Source organism: Lepisma saccharinum, chromosome 12 (assembly GCF_977018435.1).
Source record: "Lepisma saccharinum chromosome 12, izLepSacc3.1, whole genome shotgun sequence".
In the NCBI taxonomy this organism is placed as follows: domain Eukaryota; kingdom Metazoa; phylum Arthropoda; class Insecta; order Zygentoma; family Lepismatidae; genus Lepisma; species Lepisma saccharinum.
Window position 1 is genome coordinate 47700784 of NC_139240.1, and position 16817 is coordinate 47717600.

At 38.2% G+C, this 16817-nt stretch overlaps 1 protein-coding gene across 1 annotated transcript in view; it reads left to right on the forward strand.

Moving 5' to 3' along the window:
• LOC145996465 (PDF receptor-like) overlaps positions 1-16817 on the forward strand; it is a 327859-nt gene that overhangs the window by 284982 nt on the left and 26060 nt on the right. Inside the window, exons 9-10 of the mRNA XM_083132955.1 lie at positions 5989-6074; positions 8329-8512. Coding sequence (XP_082989081.1) covers positions 5989-6074; positions 8329-8512 — 270 coding nt within the window. The remainder of the gene's footprint in view (positions 1-5988; positions 6075-8328; positions 8513-16817) is intronic.

Sequence of the window (16817 nt, forward strand, 5' to 3'; positions counted from 1 at the left end):
ATGTCGTATGCCACCTCACATACAACTATAATGTTTGGAATTTTGAAATCAGTGGAATCATTTTATCTTGGATAAAATGATACAGTATAAAACCATATTCTGTATTTTACACTCTATTCTTGGGATTTAATGTAGTTTTTACATTCGTGACTCTCTTCAAATTCTAACTTAACCGTATTTCTGTTACACAAACTTTCTGCTTTTTTGTATCTTCAAGTGAGCAATGCTAAATTCCCCCCTTCCCGATTCCCATGGCGTTTCAAGGTTGTTTAAATCTATCGTATCGTACCTTCAGTTACCTGAAAACTGTAATGGCAGGCTCGCCTCCTAGGGTAACATACTCTCGGTACTGGGATCGATTTCCTGGGGTAATCTCGTCGCCTTGTAATCAAGGGGTCCCGGGTTCGATACCCGGTGGAGGCACATAATGGTTCGGATCCCACTTTATGCTGTAGGTCCAGTCCCGAATAGCCTTACTGTGCATAAAGTGTACTTAAAACACGAAATAAATAAATCAAATCTAGATCGTATTTACACATTAATAAAAAATAATGGTAAGCCTCGATAGCCTAAGCTGCGAGAGGCGAAAACACAACTTTAAAAGGACTTTAAAGAACTCGCACACTCAAATCCGTTTTACATCGTCAAGGTTGGGCCGCGGTGGCACTTTTTTCTTTTTCCAGTCAACTTGTGGATGCGGGTTCATTTCTTGCTCTCTGATTGGCCGTTGGAAAGTTACGGTGCTCTGATTGTGAGAATATCTTATTTGCGCTGTACGTTAGGTTAGGTTAGGTTAGATTAGATTGGATTAGAAAGCAGCAAATTTGCGCTGAAAATAGGAAATAAGATATTCTCACAATCAGAGCACCGTAACTTTCCAACAGCCTATCAGAGAGTAAGAAATGAACCCACATTCACAAGTTGACTGGAAAAAAAATTCGCGACCCGGAAAGTAAATATTCTTCCCCGTGTCGGTGATAGAAATGTATCTCCTTGGAACTGGGGAGCTAATGCACCATTCTTGCTTCACCAACGACTCCTGATTGACCCCCTTCACTCATTTCCCACAACTATGTATTCTCCCCTCTTTCCACATAACAATCCCCAGTAATTCAAGTGTCATCCTTCCTACTCGCACACTTCCTGCTTATCCTCCTTAGTAAATCCAACTCGGCAATAACAGTCATAAGCATTCCATTAATATTTCCTGGCTGGGCTGATTGCTAACTGTCTGGGAATAATGACATATTTCATGTTAGTAAATTTCCTCTTCCTGATTTTCAATTATTATCCATCCTTTCTTTATATACTTCATTATCATCTCTTTACGCTATTACACATTCTGTAACTGTACAATACACTGACTTACTAGTTCAAACGATACCGAATAATGAGCAATAAAAAAGGTAAAGTGTTCCCCTGTGCTTAGCACCACGCCATGAAGGCGTATAGGGGGTGTGGGGGTAACGCCCCTTCACTTTCTTGATCCGGTCGTGAGTGGGGTTGATGTGATCAGCACCACGCCCCTGACCGCCTTTACCCCCCAGGTTTTCCCCAGATTTACAATTCATAAGTTGAATTTCAAGTCCTTAGCACTCAATTTGGTTTTCATGATGTTCCATTGCAAAAATTAAAAGCATAGTTTATACTTCTGAAGCTATTATCGCTTGAAATAATTCGTTACAAATTCAGGTTACATTTGTAACACAACATGTTACTTGAAATCAATCTTCCTGCCAAACAAAAGCGAATCGAAATCAACAATTTTGAAACATTGACATTGATACAGCGTTCTTAAACTCGGCGAGTCCCTGTTAATCTACAAATAGGAAACTGATTTATATGTAGATACATATCTTCATATGATGATAAAATCAGTGTTATTTTGTATTATCTTTACGAATTGTAGCATGTAAGCTCGAAAAATGCTATTTTCATTTTCCATATTTTTTCATATATATAATCTTTAAGCACATATATTACATATTTTGGTTATTTTTGCATATACTTTCAATATTTTCAAATATTTCTGACATATATATTCAATATTCATGCTATTTCTATGGTTTCCCTCCTTGTATTAAATACCAAAGGTGTTCCGTTCAACTGTCATCCGTTCATTTGCCACTCTCTGTTTATTTTAAATAGAGATTTAAATCTTGGTAATAGGCAACATTATTGTAACAAAGAGACTGCAGGCCTAAGATTTCGTGGTCAAATACATTGCATATTTTAAATATACTCCCATTACTTCATACGATATTGAATGCACTTTCAGTAAGTTGTGACGGTCCTGTGAATCCGCACAATATAATTATATGTTTAATGAAATTGTTACTTTCATATTATACAAATCACTTTATATTAACGTTTTAAAAAATGTATAATAATTACTTTGTACAACGTTTCTTATGTTTCATGTTATTTATTGCGCTATACGCTGTATAAACGAGATATTTGGAATTCTAACGTTGCTATAGCAACTAAAATCAATAGTCATTATGTGGTAATGTTTGTGACAAAATGTAAATATAGGTAATAGTGAACTGCATATGGCTCAGTTATTTTAATAATACTTAGACCCATTGAAGTTGTACCTTCACCTTCGCGTTATAATTCGAAATATTTATGAACGAAATGTAATCGTGCAAATGATTGACTAGTGAACGTCACAAAATATAAATATGTCTTAGGGCCAACAAAAAGAGATTCACGTTTTAGCACTTAAGACAAAGTTTGGAAATTCATTATTTAGGCAACAAAGAACATTTTGTATTTAAATTTTGCATTACAATTAATTTCATGGAAGCTTAATGTGTTTTATTTACCTAGGTGAGCTTCTTGTTTAATGAAAATTGCATTTGTCACAGTCGTATGTCCATATTTTGATTAAAATAAGTAAATATATATTTACATATGTAACACATTTTGCTACCTGTTCTCTGTTTATAAACATATGTGCAATAGAAAAGAAACAAGTACTTGTTATTTGTCAGTGTAGAAGACAGTCACGGCACACAGAACTGATATACAAGTACATCTCAAGATCGTGCGAAAGTGCCAGAATGAAGAATCGAACCCAAAACCCTTTGATTATCAGGCAGGAGTGTTGAGTCGTTTCATCGATTTCCAGTATAATAGCCCGAGTCTGAATGAGTTATTTTGATCCTTTCTTTTTGAGTCTGGTGCTTTCATCCTCACGTCTCTTTGACGTGCAGAGAGTTAACTAGTCGGCAATTCCAGAAAGAGAGAGAGGGGGGGGGGAGAGATTAGATCTCAGGAGGCAAAGTCCCTCAGTGATATTGAGTGTTTTGTTCAAGTAAGTGGGCGCGTGGGGTGCAATCATTGACTGGAAATTCACTTTGCAGTCGTTACTCTGAAGTTCCCAAGGTCTTGTTCGCTGGAGCGTTTACGTGCCAAGAATGGAACGTTGATCACTTCTCCTTTGTCAGCCAAATGACCTCAGGTGACGGGACTCGAATCAATAACAACTACGCTCCTGAATGGTCATTTCTTTCTTCTTCAGTGCCATTCCACATTCTTCCTTTGTCAACGAGTGCTTTGCGCTGATAAGCGACCTTGTTTCTTCTCGGTATACAATCAATTAAATCATATGTACACCCAACGGCAAAAGAAAGAGTAGGCGAATTGTCCATCACCATTTTCGCTCGGTCTGTTTTCCAGAACGTAATCATTATGAATTGAAAAATACGTCAGTAAGCAGAGGACAATATATGCCTCGAATCAAAAGAAGATTGTGTTGAAGATTGTGGCTTAATATGGCACCACAAAAGTTTACATTACAACAAGGGATTTATTTTGCCAAGTGTTACTTCGCAAAGAGGAATTGTGGAGATGTGCGACGACGTTTATACGAGTTTTAATAGCCGACTCTACTGACTGTCGCGGACCCGTTCACCGGGAAAGACAAGCTCTGACGCCGGGCCGCTTGCCGCCGAGTCTCGTAGCGAATGTCAGGGAATGCTCTGTAGAATGTAGAATAGAAGGAATGAACATAGTGATGGACAGTTTGACTAATGTTATATTTACCGTTGACTGTACCTAGAGTCTAAACTGTACAGTGTATCTACAAAATAAAGTGGCGTTGTTCCTTCTCAATCTACGATAAATTAAATCACATGTACAGGGTCATTCAAAAGGAAAGAGAAGATTTCAAATGTTTATTTCTCACGAACTATAAAATATAGAAACACGTGCCATACATCAAAGGATAGAGCAATATTCAAAGTTTTATAATCCTGCCTATTAATTCCATTCAATACCCATCGAATTGTTGTAGCTATTAATTGAATAACTAGGGACCAGTTAATTCATTCGTGTGTGGCAAGAAATGCAGTACCGTTTTGATGTTTGTCGGGCAACACATGATGCTTATGTTGAGTGCATACATTAAAACTTTCGACAATAAAACTTTGAACCTTCCTCTATCCATTGATGTATGGCACGTGTTTCTATCTTTTATAGTTCATGAGAAATAAACATTTGAAATCTACTCTTTCTTTTTGAATAACCCTGTATTTAGAATCCAAACGTTTACTGTAGTTTTATCTACAAGACAAACTGTCCTTTAAATTCATAGCATAACCAATTTGAATTTGAATTTATTACTCCATGTAAACCATATACATTGGTTTAGTTGATTGATTGGTTTGCTGTTTTAAGTTCACTTTATGCACAGTAAGGCTAATTAGGACTGGACCTACAGTTTAAAGTGGAATCCGAACCCTATGTGCCTCCACTTGGAATCGAATCGGGGACCCCTTGATTACAAGACGACGACGCTACCACTGCGCCATCAAAAAAGGTAAAGTATTCCCCTGTGCATAGCACCACGCCATGAAGGCGTATAGGGGGTGTGGGGGTAACGCCCCACACTTTCTTGATCCGGTCGTGAATGGGGGTGCTGCGCCATCGGGGAGGCCATATACATTGGTATTAGGAGGGCAGGCCCGTAGCGAGGGGTAACTCAAATATTTTAATGAGTTTTTCTTTGATTCCTCATTTCAAAATTTACAGGATGTAAATATCACAAATAAGATAATATTGAGAGACAAAATTTCAGTGCTTTGTAGTGCGGGAGGGAGGGGAGGGGGCGGCAAACCACAATATCTCCAAAATATCTAGCTACGGGGCTGTTGGAGGGCACTTTTGTCATTACAAGTCAAAAATATAATTAAGTAAAATTTCTATAATTTACAGTCTAAGTATTCACTTATGATATAATATTCCTGCTTTATTAACAGATTTTTGTGTTTTTGAACCTTATCATGTTCTTTGATTCTTTTACTGCACTTAGTAAATTATTTTAATCGCCATCTGCTCGGGTCCTTCTTGAACTAGTGTTAGTTTGAATTGAATTCTCTTCTTGCAAAAATGTAATAAGAAAATTACAAACTAGCAACAAAAGAATATCAGCACATACACAAAGTGCCATCTAGTGAGCCAGCCTGAAAAAAAACGTAGACGCAAAATTATAATTGTGTATGCATAATGGTAAAGGTACCCCTATGCGTGTGCCATGAAGGCATATGGGGTAATGTGGAGGTATAGATAGAGCTCCACATATTCTTAATCTCGACCATACTTTGGATGATGTGATCAGCATCACGCCCGGCCGCCTTTATCCCCCCAGATACCCATTTACAAGGCTGGGTGAGCCTCGGAGCCGCGGAGAAACAGGGAAATGACTGGAAAAAAGGTTGGTCCAGATTACATGCCCCGGGATTCGAACCCGGGTCTTCGGCGTGGTACCAACTGAAACATTTGCGTGAGCTGTACTTCAGTAGTCATTGAAACAACATCCACGCTCAAGTTGGGATTCTACACTGAATAAAATCATTTTTTTCTTTAAGACATTCTATGGGATTTTACCATTGATTTAGATTAATGGATGTGATTGCTGGACATTCTGATTTTGAATCAACTCCACTCCAACTATGTATAGCAACTTCTTTCTTTCTCTTATAGGCCAACCTCCTACTCTTGCTCAACATTACTCGAGTCCTGATGACAAAACTTAAAGATAGCAGCAATGGACAGCTGTATGAGATATGGTATGTATTTACATTAGATATAACGATTTGTAAATGTAGGTGGGTGTAAAGTAACGAACATTTCTTTGGCAGAAGATGCAGTGCCATCTATTGGTAAATCATAAAACTAAATGGAGAACTTTGTATCCAACCAGTGGCGGCGCCACCGTCCTCAACCCTAGAAATTAAACAGAACTAAATGAAAATGCTCATTTATCCCAAGTATGACTTTTGATGTTCTTTAATTGTATATACAGGGACAAGCATAATTAGTTGACGGTACTAGAATACCATAAATAAAACGATCACGATTCACTAGATCATATTATGTAAATGGAATAAATCTACACTTATTTCTCTTGTAGTCTACGGTTATTACAAACATAAAACACAATTTGTTATGACGTTTCAGACATTTATTTTTAGATTAATTAAAGATACAGTTATAACAATAGTTAAAAAATTTTAACAAAATAGAATACAATGGATCGTATCAGTGATACATTGTTGTAACATAGCAACTTAACCGTAACACAAGCAGTCTGTTTTATTATTATTTAAAAAAATGTTATCACTTTTTTTTTAAATTATGAATCCCAAATATCATCAAGCAATTTAAAATCATCATCCCTTTTACAGAGATTCTTGATGTCTTCAGTTACATTGAATTTTAAAAATGGTGGCTTACTCCACATGTGGAGAAGAAAACTCCATAGTGGGTCTCTCTATGTTACCATTTTCATTATTTAATTTATTCCAGTGTTCTTCTGCAATGAGCGAAGCTTCCCTGACATTCAAATCTGTTTCCAATCACACTTTTTAAATCCCCTCTCTCTTTAATCATATGCTTCTCCTCAATTATGTGAGTTGACAAACACGTTCTTGTATGTTTATTATGTAAAAATCGTGTTTGTGCCATGTTATTGTCATTTTCCTTCATGTTTGTCCTACATAATCCTTTGAACATGAACAACTTATATTACATATTCCTGTGGTTTCTACATCTGGTACAGATTTTCTCATTTTAAGTTCATTACATGTACAATATAAGCTCTTACACTTGTTGGACATTAATTCAAACACACAAGCTGATACTAACAAAAAATAATGTATTTCAAGGTCACCTTGTGATGTTACACAGTGTGGGAGTCTTATCGAGCGAGCTGTTGAGAGTATTTGGAAGGAGCAGGAAATTGTGTTTCATGTCCACTTTATGCAGAGATAAGTTAATCGGGACAACAGTTAAAGGTGGGATCCGAACCACTTTGTGCCTCCAACGGGTATTGAATCCTGGACCCCTTGTTTACAAGGCGATGACACCAACACTACACCCTCTGAAGCGCCATAGAATAGGAAAGGATGTGTTGAAACGTGTGTAACACCACAAGGTGACCAATTGAAAGACATTATTTTTGGTTAGCATCGGTTTGTGTTGTGTGAATTAACCTCCAACAAATGTACAGATTAATTGCTTCTGTTTCTGAAATTAATTTCCAAGATAATTTATTCCATTTACATAATATGCTCTAGTGAAACGCTTTTGTTTTATGCATTCATTTCTTTCTCTCTGATTGGCTGTCGGAAAGTTACGGTGCTCTGATTGTGAGAATATCTTATTTCCTACTTTTCAGCGAAAATTTGTGTTTTCTAATCTAACCTAACCTAACCTAACGTACAGCGCAAGTAAGATATTCTCACAATCAGAGCACCGTAACTTTCCAACAGCCAATCAGAGAGCAAGAAATGAACCCGCATTCACAAGTTAACTGAAAAAAATCCCTGTACAGTGGGATTCATCAGTGTTACCGTGCAAATGGTCCATCACCATGTTTCGTGCACTTTATTTGACCCAATAAGAGCTTCAAGAATTAAAAGAAAACTGAAAACAAGCTGTTGACAACTTCTGCACCAGCATACATAAAAATCCATCGCTAAAAGCACACAGAATGTAAGAGAAAAATTAATGAAAATAGTCATGGACAATTTGTAATACTCATGGATCCCAATGTACAATGTGACTGGCCGTCAGAAAATATTCCTATCGCCCCTGCCTCCCCACTTACTTTTACCTAGCGCCGTCACTATGGGCGTGCGCACAGGGTGCAAGAGGGGCATTTGATCCCCTAATTTCTATCACCGTTAATAACAATGTCACAGACTTAGTCTTTAATAAATGAAGTATTTTCAAGCCGATGCAAGTTCAGAGCTACGACTTTTGTAAAAAAAAAATGCACAAAAAATTTAATTTTACAAATATTTTTGTTTCTCTCCGCAGGGTGTCTGTGAGAGCCTCCCTGGTCCTGGTCCCCTTCCTGGGGATCACCAGCTTCTTCTCCCACATCCCGTCGCCCCTGCACAGGAGCGCCCTGGAGTACGGACTCTGGTCCTACTGCATCAACTTCCTCAACACCTTCCAGGGAGCCATAGTTGCCATCCTCTACTGCTTTGTCAACAGCAATGTGAGTTTTCCTAAAGTATGTTTTATTCTTGGGATACAGAATGACACGGTGATGGTAGAAAAAATAACAAATACATGGTCTTTTTTATAGTGTAATGCGGTAGGTAGAATGGTGAACAAGCTTCTCCAAATTGTTTTTCATTGTATCTCTACTACAATTGTAGTTTCTGTGAATCAATCCATACTCTAGGAGATGTCTTTAAACTTTGCCATAGAGTCGCATAAACTATTACCACAAGGTGTTGCAAATCGTTGTGGCAATCTACTTTGAATCGTTGCCGCAATTTGCCTTGAATCGTTGACGCAAGCTGTCGCGGACCGTCGTCTTAAGCTGCATAGAACATTCGTCCAGAACTACATTGAACAATTGCCCCGACCTGTTGTGGATCGTCGGCTCAAGCTTCCTTGAACAGTCGACCAGAACTGCATTGAACAATTGACCAGAGCTGTCGTGGAACGTTGCCTCAAGCTACGTAGAACATTCACCTAGAACTGCTTTGAACAATTGTCCCGAGCTGTCGTGGAACGGCGGCTCAAGCTTCCTTGAATAGTCGCCCAGAGCTGCATTGAACAATTGTCCAGACCTGTCGTGAACCGTCGGCTCAAGCTTCCTTGAGAAGTTGTTAAAAGCTGCCTTGAAAATTGTCCCGAGCTGCCTTGAACAATTATCCCAAGCTGCCTTGAACAGTTGTCCAGAACTGGCTTGAACAGTTGTCCCGAGTTGCAATTAACAGTTGTCCTGAAATGCCTTGAACAGTTGCATTTTACAGTCATTCCGGAGCTGCCTTGAACAGTTGTCCCATGTTGTCTTGAACAGTTGTCCCAAGTTGTCTTGAACAGTTGTCCCAAGCTATCTTGAACAGTTGTCCCAAGCTTCCTTGTACAGTAGTCTCAAGCTGCCTTGAATAGTTGTCCCAATATTTCTTTAGCAGTTGGCTCAAGTTTCCTTGGCAGTTGTCCCAAGCTGCACTGAACAGTCCCAAAATTCTTTGAACAGTTTTTGCTATCTGCACTCAACAGTTTTCCCAAGCATCCTTGAGCAGTTGTCCCAAGCTATACACAATAGTTGTACCAAGTTTCCTTGAACAGTTTTCCCTGAACAGTTTTCCCTAGTTGCACCAAACAGTTGTCCGAAGCTTCATTGAACAGTTCTCCCAAGCTCAGTCGCAAGCTGCACTGAACAGTCCCAAGCTTCCTTCAACAGTTGACACATGCTGCACAGAACAGTTGTTCCAGGCTTTCTTGAACTGTTGTTCCAATCTTCCTTGTACAGTTGTCTCAAGCTGCCTTGAATAGTTGTCCCAATATGTATTTAGAAGTTGGACCAAGTTTCCTTGGCAGTTGTCCCAAGCTGCACTGAACAGTCCCAAATTCTTTGAACAGTTTTCCCTATCTGCACCGAACAGTTTTCCCAAGCCTCCTTGAACAATTGTCCCAAGCTATACACAATAGTGGTACCAAGTTTCCTTGAACAGTTACCCATGAACAGTTTTCCCTAGCTGCACCGAACAGTTGTCCGAAGCTTCATTGAACAGTTGTCCCAAGCTCAGTCGCAAGCTGCACCGAACAGTCCCAAGCTTCCTTCAACAGTTTTCCATAGCTGTTTAGAAAAGTTGTCCCAAGCTTCCTTGAACAGTTGTCACAAGCTGCACAAAACCGTTGTCCCAAGCTTCCTTGAACAGCTGTCCCAAGCTGCACTGAACAGTCCCAAGCTTCCTTCAACAGTTTTCCATATCTGCACAGAACAATTGTCCCAAGCTGCACAGAATAGTTGTTCCAAGCTTCCTTCAACAGTTGCCACATGCTGCACAGAACAGTTGTTCCAGGCTTTCTTGAACTGTTGTTCCAATCTTCCTTGTACAGTTGTCTCAAGCTGCCTTGAATAGTTGTCCCGATATGTATTTAGAAGTTGGACCAAGTTTTCTTGGCAGTTGTCCCAAGCTGCACTGAACAGTCTCAAAATTCTTTGAACAGTTTTCTCTATCTGCTCCGAACAGTTTCCCAAGTCTCCTTGAACAGTTGTTCCAAGCCATACACAATAGTGGTACCAAGTTTCCTTGAACATTTTTCCATGAACAGTTTTCCCTAGCTGCACCGAACAGTTGTCCCAAGCTCAGTCGCAAGCTGCACCGAACAGTCCCAAGCTTCCTTCAACAGTTTTCCATAGCTGCTTAGAACAGTTGTCCCAAGCTTCCTTGAACAGTTGTCACAAGCTGCACAAAACAGTTGTCCCAATCTTCCTTCAACAGCTGTCCCAAGCTGCACTGAACAGTCCCAAGCTTCATTCAACAGTTTTCCATAGCTGCACAGAACAATTGCCCCAAGCTGCACAGAATAGTTGTCCCAAGCTTCCTTCAACAGTTGTCACAGGCTGCACAGAACAGTTGTCCCAGGCTTTCTTGAACTTTTGTTCCGAGCTTTCTTGAACAGTTGTCCCAAGCTGCCTTCAACAGTTTCCTCAGGCTTCCTTGTATCGTCGCCCAAGCTGATACGAACGGATGCCGTCCCACGCTGACGAGGACCGTCTACACATATTGCTTTGAACAGCTGTTAAAAGATAGTCTGAATCTTTGGCAAGGGATCATTTAAATTTTAAGACTGAACTAATGGAACATGCTAGTTCAAACTTCTTCCACGCGTTGTTTTTTGTCGCTTCAACAAACTGCAGTAAACCATTGCCTCACATTACAGTTAACAATTGTACCCTGAAAGGAGACTGTGGTGTGGTCGATAGCAGATGTGAGAAGACAGAATTTTCTGTAAAACATCGGGACAAGTTTCAAACTAGAGAACTCGGATGATCCATTACATTGGCCATGTTTGATATCAACTTTCGATCGTTTGGTTTAACATTAGTTTATTTTACTTCACTTTTCTACCACTTCTTGCTAATCTCGAGACAGGTGATCATGAATTATAGTCATTTGGAAGATTCGTATACAGGAAACTGCCTCTACTTATTTTTCAAACTTTTGTTTCGAAACAACAAATTGCCTAAGACTGCCCACGGCAAACTCGCGAACTAAGGTGCACAGTCATTTGTTTTCTCTTCTCGCTTCCCCCTCTCTTGTACCTTTGGAAGTTCAGCCAATTTGTCAACGCAGTAACACACTTGTTTTAGTCGACCTGTTGCAAGCTGCTTTGGCTACAGAGAAATTCCATATTTACTTTTCTACGTTCTCACTTTGCCTGAACATGGATCAAATCTGTGCATTTTTGCCGCTTATGAAAGTAACAACATTCCGAGGAAGTGTGTTCTGAAACACACAAAACTAAAAAGGAAGATAGCGCCACACAGTGGGAGATGTGTGAAGCTGGAGTTGTTCTTCCCTCATTACAACTTGACAACGCAGAAGCTATCAACTTAGAAGAAAGAGGAGTAATTTAAATTTAAATTTTATTGACCATCTGGTTGCTTGAATGGAAAAATACTACAATGATAAAATGTATCTTTTTAAATTCTCGAATTCCCTTTGTACGACTACGGAAATTTGGTTCCCACATATCACAGAATCCTTCAGATTAAAAAAAATTATTTTCACAGAATAAAAATTGCCCTTGTTATAAATGAGGCTACATTTATTAAATATGGTTCCGATCCCACTTTAAACTGTAGGTCCAGTCCCGATTAGTCTTTCTGTGCATACAGTGGACTCAAAAACAAACACAAACTCAATATTTTCTAGATACTTACAAGAGACTATTTCAAATAATACTTCGCAATTACCGAACTTCTCAGCGGAATCGAACTGTTGGATATCTACCCCATCTGCTGGCATCAAAGGAACTTAAATATTGCTTTATGGAATAAACAAAGTACATGCATTTCTTATTGCTATTATTATTCCGAATAATTTACGGGGTTAAATCACAAAACCACTCTCGAGACGCTCTTGTTATAAGCTATATCATACGTACATTTATTCAAGGGTTAGTAACACCTATTTCTCTTGAGTATTTTTTCAAAAAACTCTCAAGGTTTCGTAACGATAACTTTAACAAAGCATAACGTGACAAGAAAATAATAACACTTTGTTATTAATTTCTATATCAGCTCAAATGTACTCTACAGAACACTTTTCAATTTTTAAAATAATGTTTACTGCATTACCTGGTTAATGTCAGAAACAGATTAATTAAACTCTTTAGGACAGAACTCATTGTTGTTTTTCATTGTTAACGGACATCATCATTTTGAGCTGCTTGTTTTTTTCTGTTTTTTTTTTGTAATGATAAAGAAAGCACCTCCTGTTAATCGACACTCGTAAGATAAATAGTCAGGCATTCATGTGTTTCTAAATGAACATACGGTAATGACAAGGTGGAAGGGATTATGTTTTTTTAACCAGATGGAATAAACAAACTATTTTTTCGAACAAAGACAGTCCTCAAATGAACGGACATGTCCTGTTCATTGATCAGTAGACGTATCGCCACATTTCTCTGTTTAAAAATATTGGCAATGAGAGAGAATAGTGAGGATAGAAATTCACGTAAATAGCTGATAAAGCTCTTTCCCATATTGTTTTCAAAAAGCATTCCAGTAAAATGAGTTGTTATGAAGATACACAATGAACAAGGTTCAGTTTTTTTACCCCTAGATGGCAGGAGCGTGCTGTTTTCAACATTTCCGCCCATTTGAAAGTAAATACCCCGAACCCGGGTAACGTACCACAGGAATATGAGCTGTGGACAACGATTGGTTTATTCACCTTAAGGATTACAAAAATCTATCGTTTCGTTAATTGTTGCATGATTTTTAACATTTTTGTAAGCAATAAAATGTCATTTTCATGTCATTTAAAATTATACAAATACCAAATACAATGCATTCTTGTGAGAGTATTTTTTTTTAACGTAGGATAGAAGCTAGTGTTGCAACATGATGAGATATTCCATTTTATTTATTTATTTATTTATTTATTTAATTGAAACACAACAGGCGCATGCCCAATTACAGTGTTCAATATGGGATGACACCATTACATAAACAAGAACATAACTAAGAAAATTAACAAGAAATATGAATGATGCAATATACATTTTACTTTTAAGAATAATTGTGAGAAATTAACTATTAGATTATAGAAGCAAAGGGAACACAGAGACAAAACAACAATAAATGACGCTAAACTATTGTATATAACCTTACAAGCTGAATGAAAACCAAAATTCAATGAACAAAACAAAACAAAACACACAGAAATTCAGCGATTAGATCTTATGTTACAATTACATTTAAATAGGTCTACGCTTGGATTATTCTTAGAAACTAAATTAAATAACTTGCACATTCTCCTCATGGGTTCAGCTTCGGTCATTTTGGTTCTTCCAAGGGGGATTTGAAAGAGATCAGTTCTGGGCCTTAACATACAGTTTGGCACATAAAAATTTAAATTCGACAACAGATTAAAAGAATCTATTTTACCATTGATAAGCTTGGAGAGAAAAGTTATTTGACTTGTTTGCCTCCTTTCGTCGAGTGACGGAATATTAAAGATTTTGCGTAATATGTTGCTAGGAGTGAGTTTTGGATATGTACCAAGTAGTTATGTACCCCCGTTGAAGTCGATAAATCAATTGATTGGAAAAGATCGATCAAAGATCAATTGATGACCAAGCCGTGTGGGCAAGCAAGGGTGGGGGTTTTGAGCGTTTTGATTGGTTGATGAGGGAAAAGGGGCGGGGCTTAATGATATGGACTTCCTGTTGTTAATGAGAAGATTGATAAGTGGGGTTTTCGGGGCGTTGATAAGATTGCGGGTTTCCTGTTGTTATTGAGGACTTGATAAGGGTTTCCGGTGTTGATGAGATAGGTGGCTATTTTTGGGGGGCGTTTCCCGTTTGAGACCGTTGATAAGTCTGAGATTCCTGGAAATGGGTGTAACGGTTTTTCTGTCTGAATAGAACATGTCCGAACATGTTTTGGGCGTAGGTTTGAATGAATTTGCAATTTCTGAGAGTCACGTGACTGTGACGTCACAAAATGGAAGTCACGTGACCAGATTATATTATTAAATTATTATTAATTTAAATATTATTATATTATTATTATGAATTGTTTTAATTTCTGTGACGCCATTTTGTTTTTTGTTACGCTATTTTGGCGTGTGACGTCATATATAAATTAGAGTACGTGTTTCCGGTGTTATAAATTGGAGTACGTGTTTCCGGTGTTCGAAAACAGATGGCGTTGATGAGTCTGAAATTCTCGGATTATTATTATTATTATTATTATGAATTGTTTTAATTTCTGTGACGCCATTCTGTTTTTGTTATGTTATTTTGGTGTGTGATGTTATATATAAATTGGAGTACGTGTTTCCGGTGTTTGAAAACAGATGGCGTTGATGAGTGAAATTCTCGGATTATTATTATTATTATGAAATGTTTTAATTTCTGTGACGCCATTTTGTTTTTGTTACGTTATTTTGGCGTGTGACGTCATATATAAATTGGAGTACGTGTTTCCGGTGTTTGAAAACAGATGGCGTTGTTGAGTCTGAAATTCTGGGAAATGGGTACGTGTATCCGGTGTTTGAGGAGAGATGGCATTGATGAGTCATTCTGGGAAATTCGACAGTTTTCGTCCTGTAGTCAAAATGTAAGAATTAAAACGCTTTTCAGGCTCTGAAAAGCATAATAATTCAACATTTTCCTGAAGATCATTTTTGGTTTGGGGAGAAAATGAGTTTCAAAAGAATATTAGCATTGAACGTGATTTGTTGCAACACCGATATTATATAATTACTTCCCTGTAGAGGTTCATTACGTGTAAGAATTTCTGTGTATATATGTTGTAAACTGATGATCGACACCAATAAATGTTGCGATGTGTAAATATGAACTTATTATTTGACAAAATGAAATGAATATAAGGTACTTACATCGTCCCCGTTCTCCATTCTGATCCTTTGTTAACAATTTCAAAGTGTGAAATGATCGTAGAGAAACATATGCAGCGGAAATGATAAGATAAGGGGTATGCGTTTTCTGAGTTAATGAAAGATAAGAGCGGAAATGCTAAGATAAGGGGTAGGCGTTTTCTGCGTTAATTAGTGTGTTTCGAGCCGTCTCTGCCCGGAAGTGATAAGATAAGAGGTGGGCGTTAACTGTTTTTCTTGGAACTCTGGAGATAAAGGGGAACAGAAGGAAACATGTTTGGGAGATTGTTAGTAATGAGATAATATGTTCGGAATGAAGTCCTCTTTCCGGTGAACCAGGTTTCATTGTTCTAGGACCAGCGGTTTCCTAGTTTTTTATTTTCAATCGTAGACCCCCCTTCCGACCACTCTAATGAAAGGTCTCGACGTGCAGATTACGAATATGTAATCAGATTCGCTCTACGTCAATTAGGGGAGGAGCTAGAGCCTTTTGAACAATTCCGTTTTTTTTTTTTTTTTTTTTTTTTTTTTTATCACGTACGCCTATATATGGGTAAAATGTAAATAGAACCTATGCTCGGAAATCCAAAATGGCGACCGGAAGTGGGGTTATCTTGGAAACGGTAAGACTTAGGAAAAATCTGTTTGCGGATTCATCATGTACACCTATACGTGAGTAAAATGTAAATAGAACCTATGCTCGGAAATCCAAAATGGCGACCGGAAGTGGGGTTATCTTGGAAACGGTAAGACTTAGCAAAAATCTGTTTGCGGATTCATCATGTACACCTATATGTGAGTAAAATGTAAATAGAACCTATGCTCGGAAATCCAAAATGGCGACCGGAAGTGGGGTTATTTTGGAAACGGTAAGACTTATGAAAAATCTGTTTGCGGATTCATCATGTACACCTATACGTGAGTAAAATGTAAATAGAACCTATGCTCGGAAATCCAAAATGGCGACCGGAAGTGGGGTTATTTTGGAAACGGTAAGACTTATGAAAAATCTGTTTGCGGATTCATCATGTACGCCTATATGTGAGTAAAATGTAAATAGAACCTATGCTCGGAAAGCCAAAATGGCGACCGGAAGTGGGGTTATCTTGGAAACGGTAAGACTTAGGAAAAATCTGTTTGCGGATTCATCACGTATGCCTATATGTGAGTAAAATGTGAATAGCACCTATGCTCGGAAATCCAAAATGGCGACCGGAAGTGGGGTTATCTTGGAAACGGTAAGACTTAGGAAAAATCTGTTTGCGGATTCATCACGTACGCCTATATGTGAGTAAAATGTAAATAGAACCTATGCTCGGAAATCCAAAATGGCGACCGGAAGTGGGGTTATCTTGGAAACGGTAAGACTTAGGAAAAATCTGTTTGCGGATTCATCATGTACGCCTATATGTGAGTAAAATG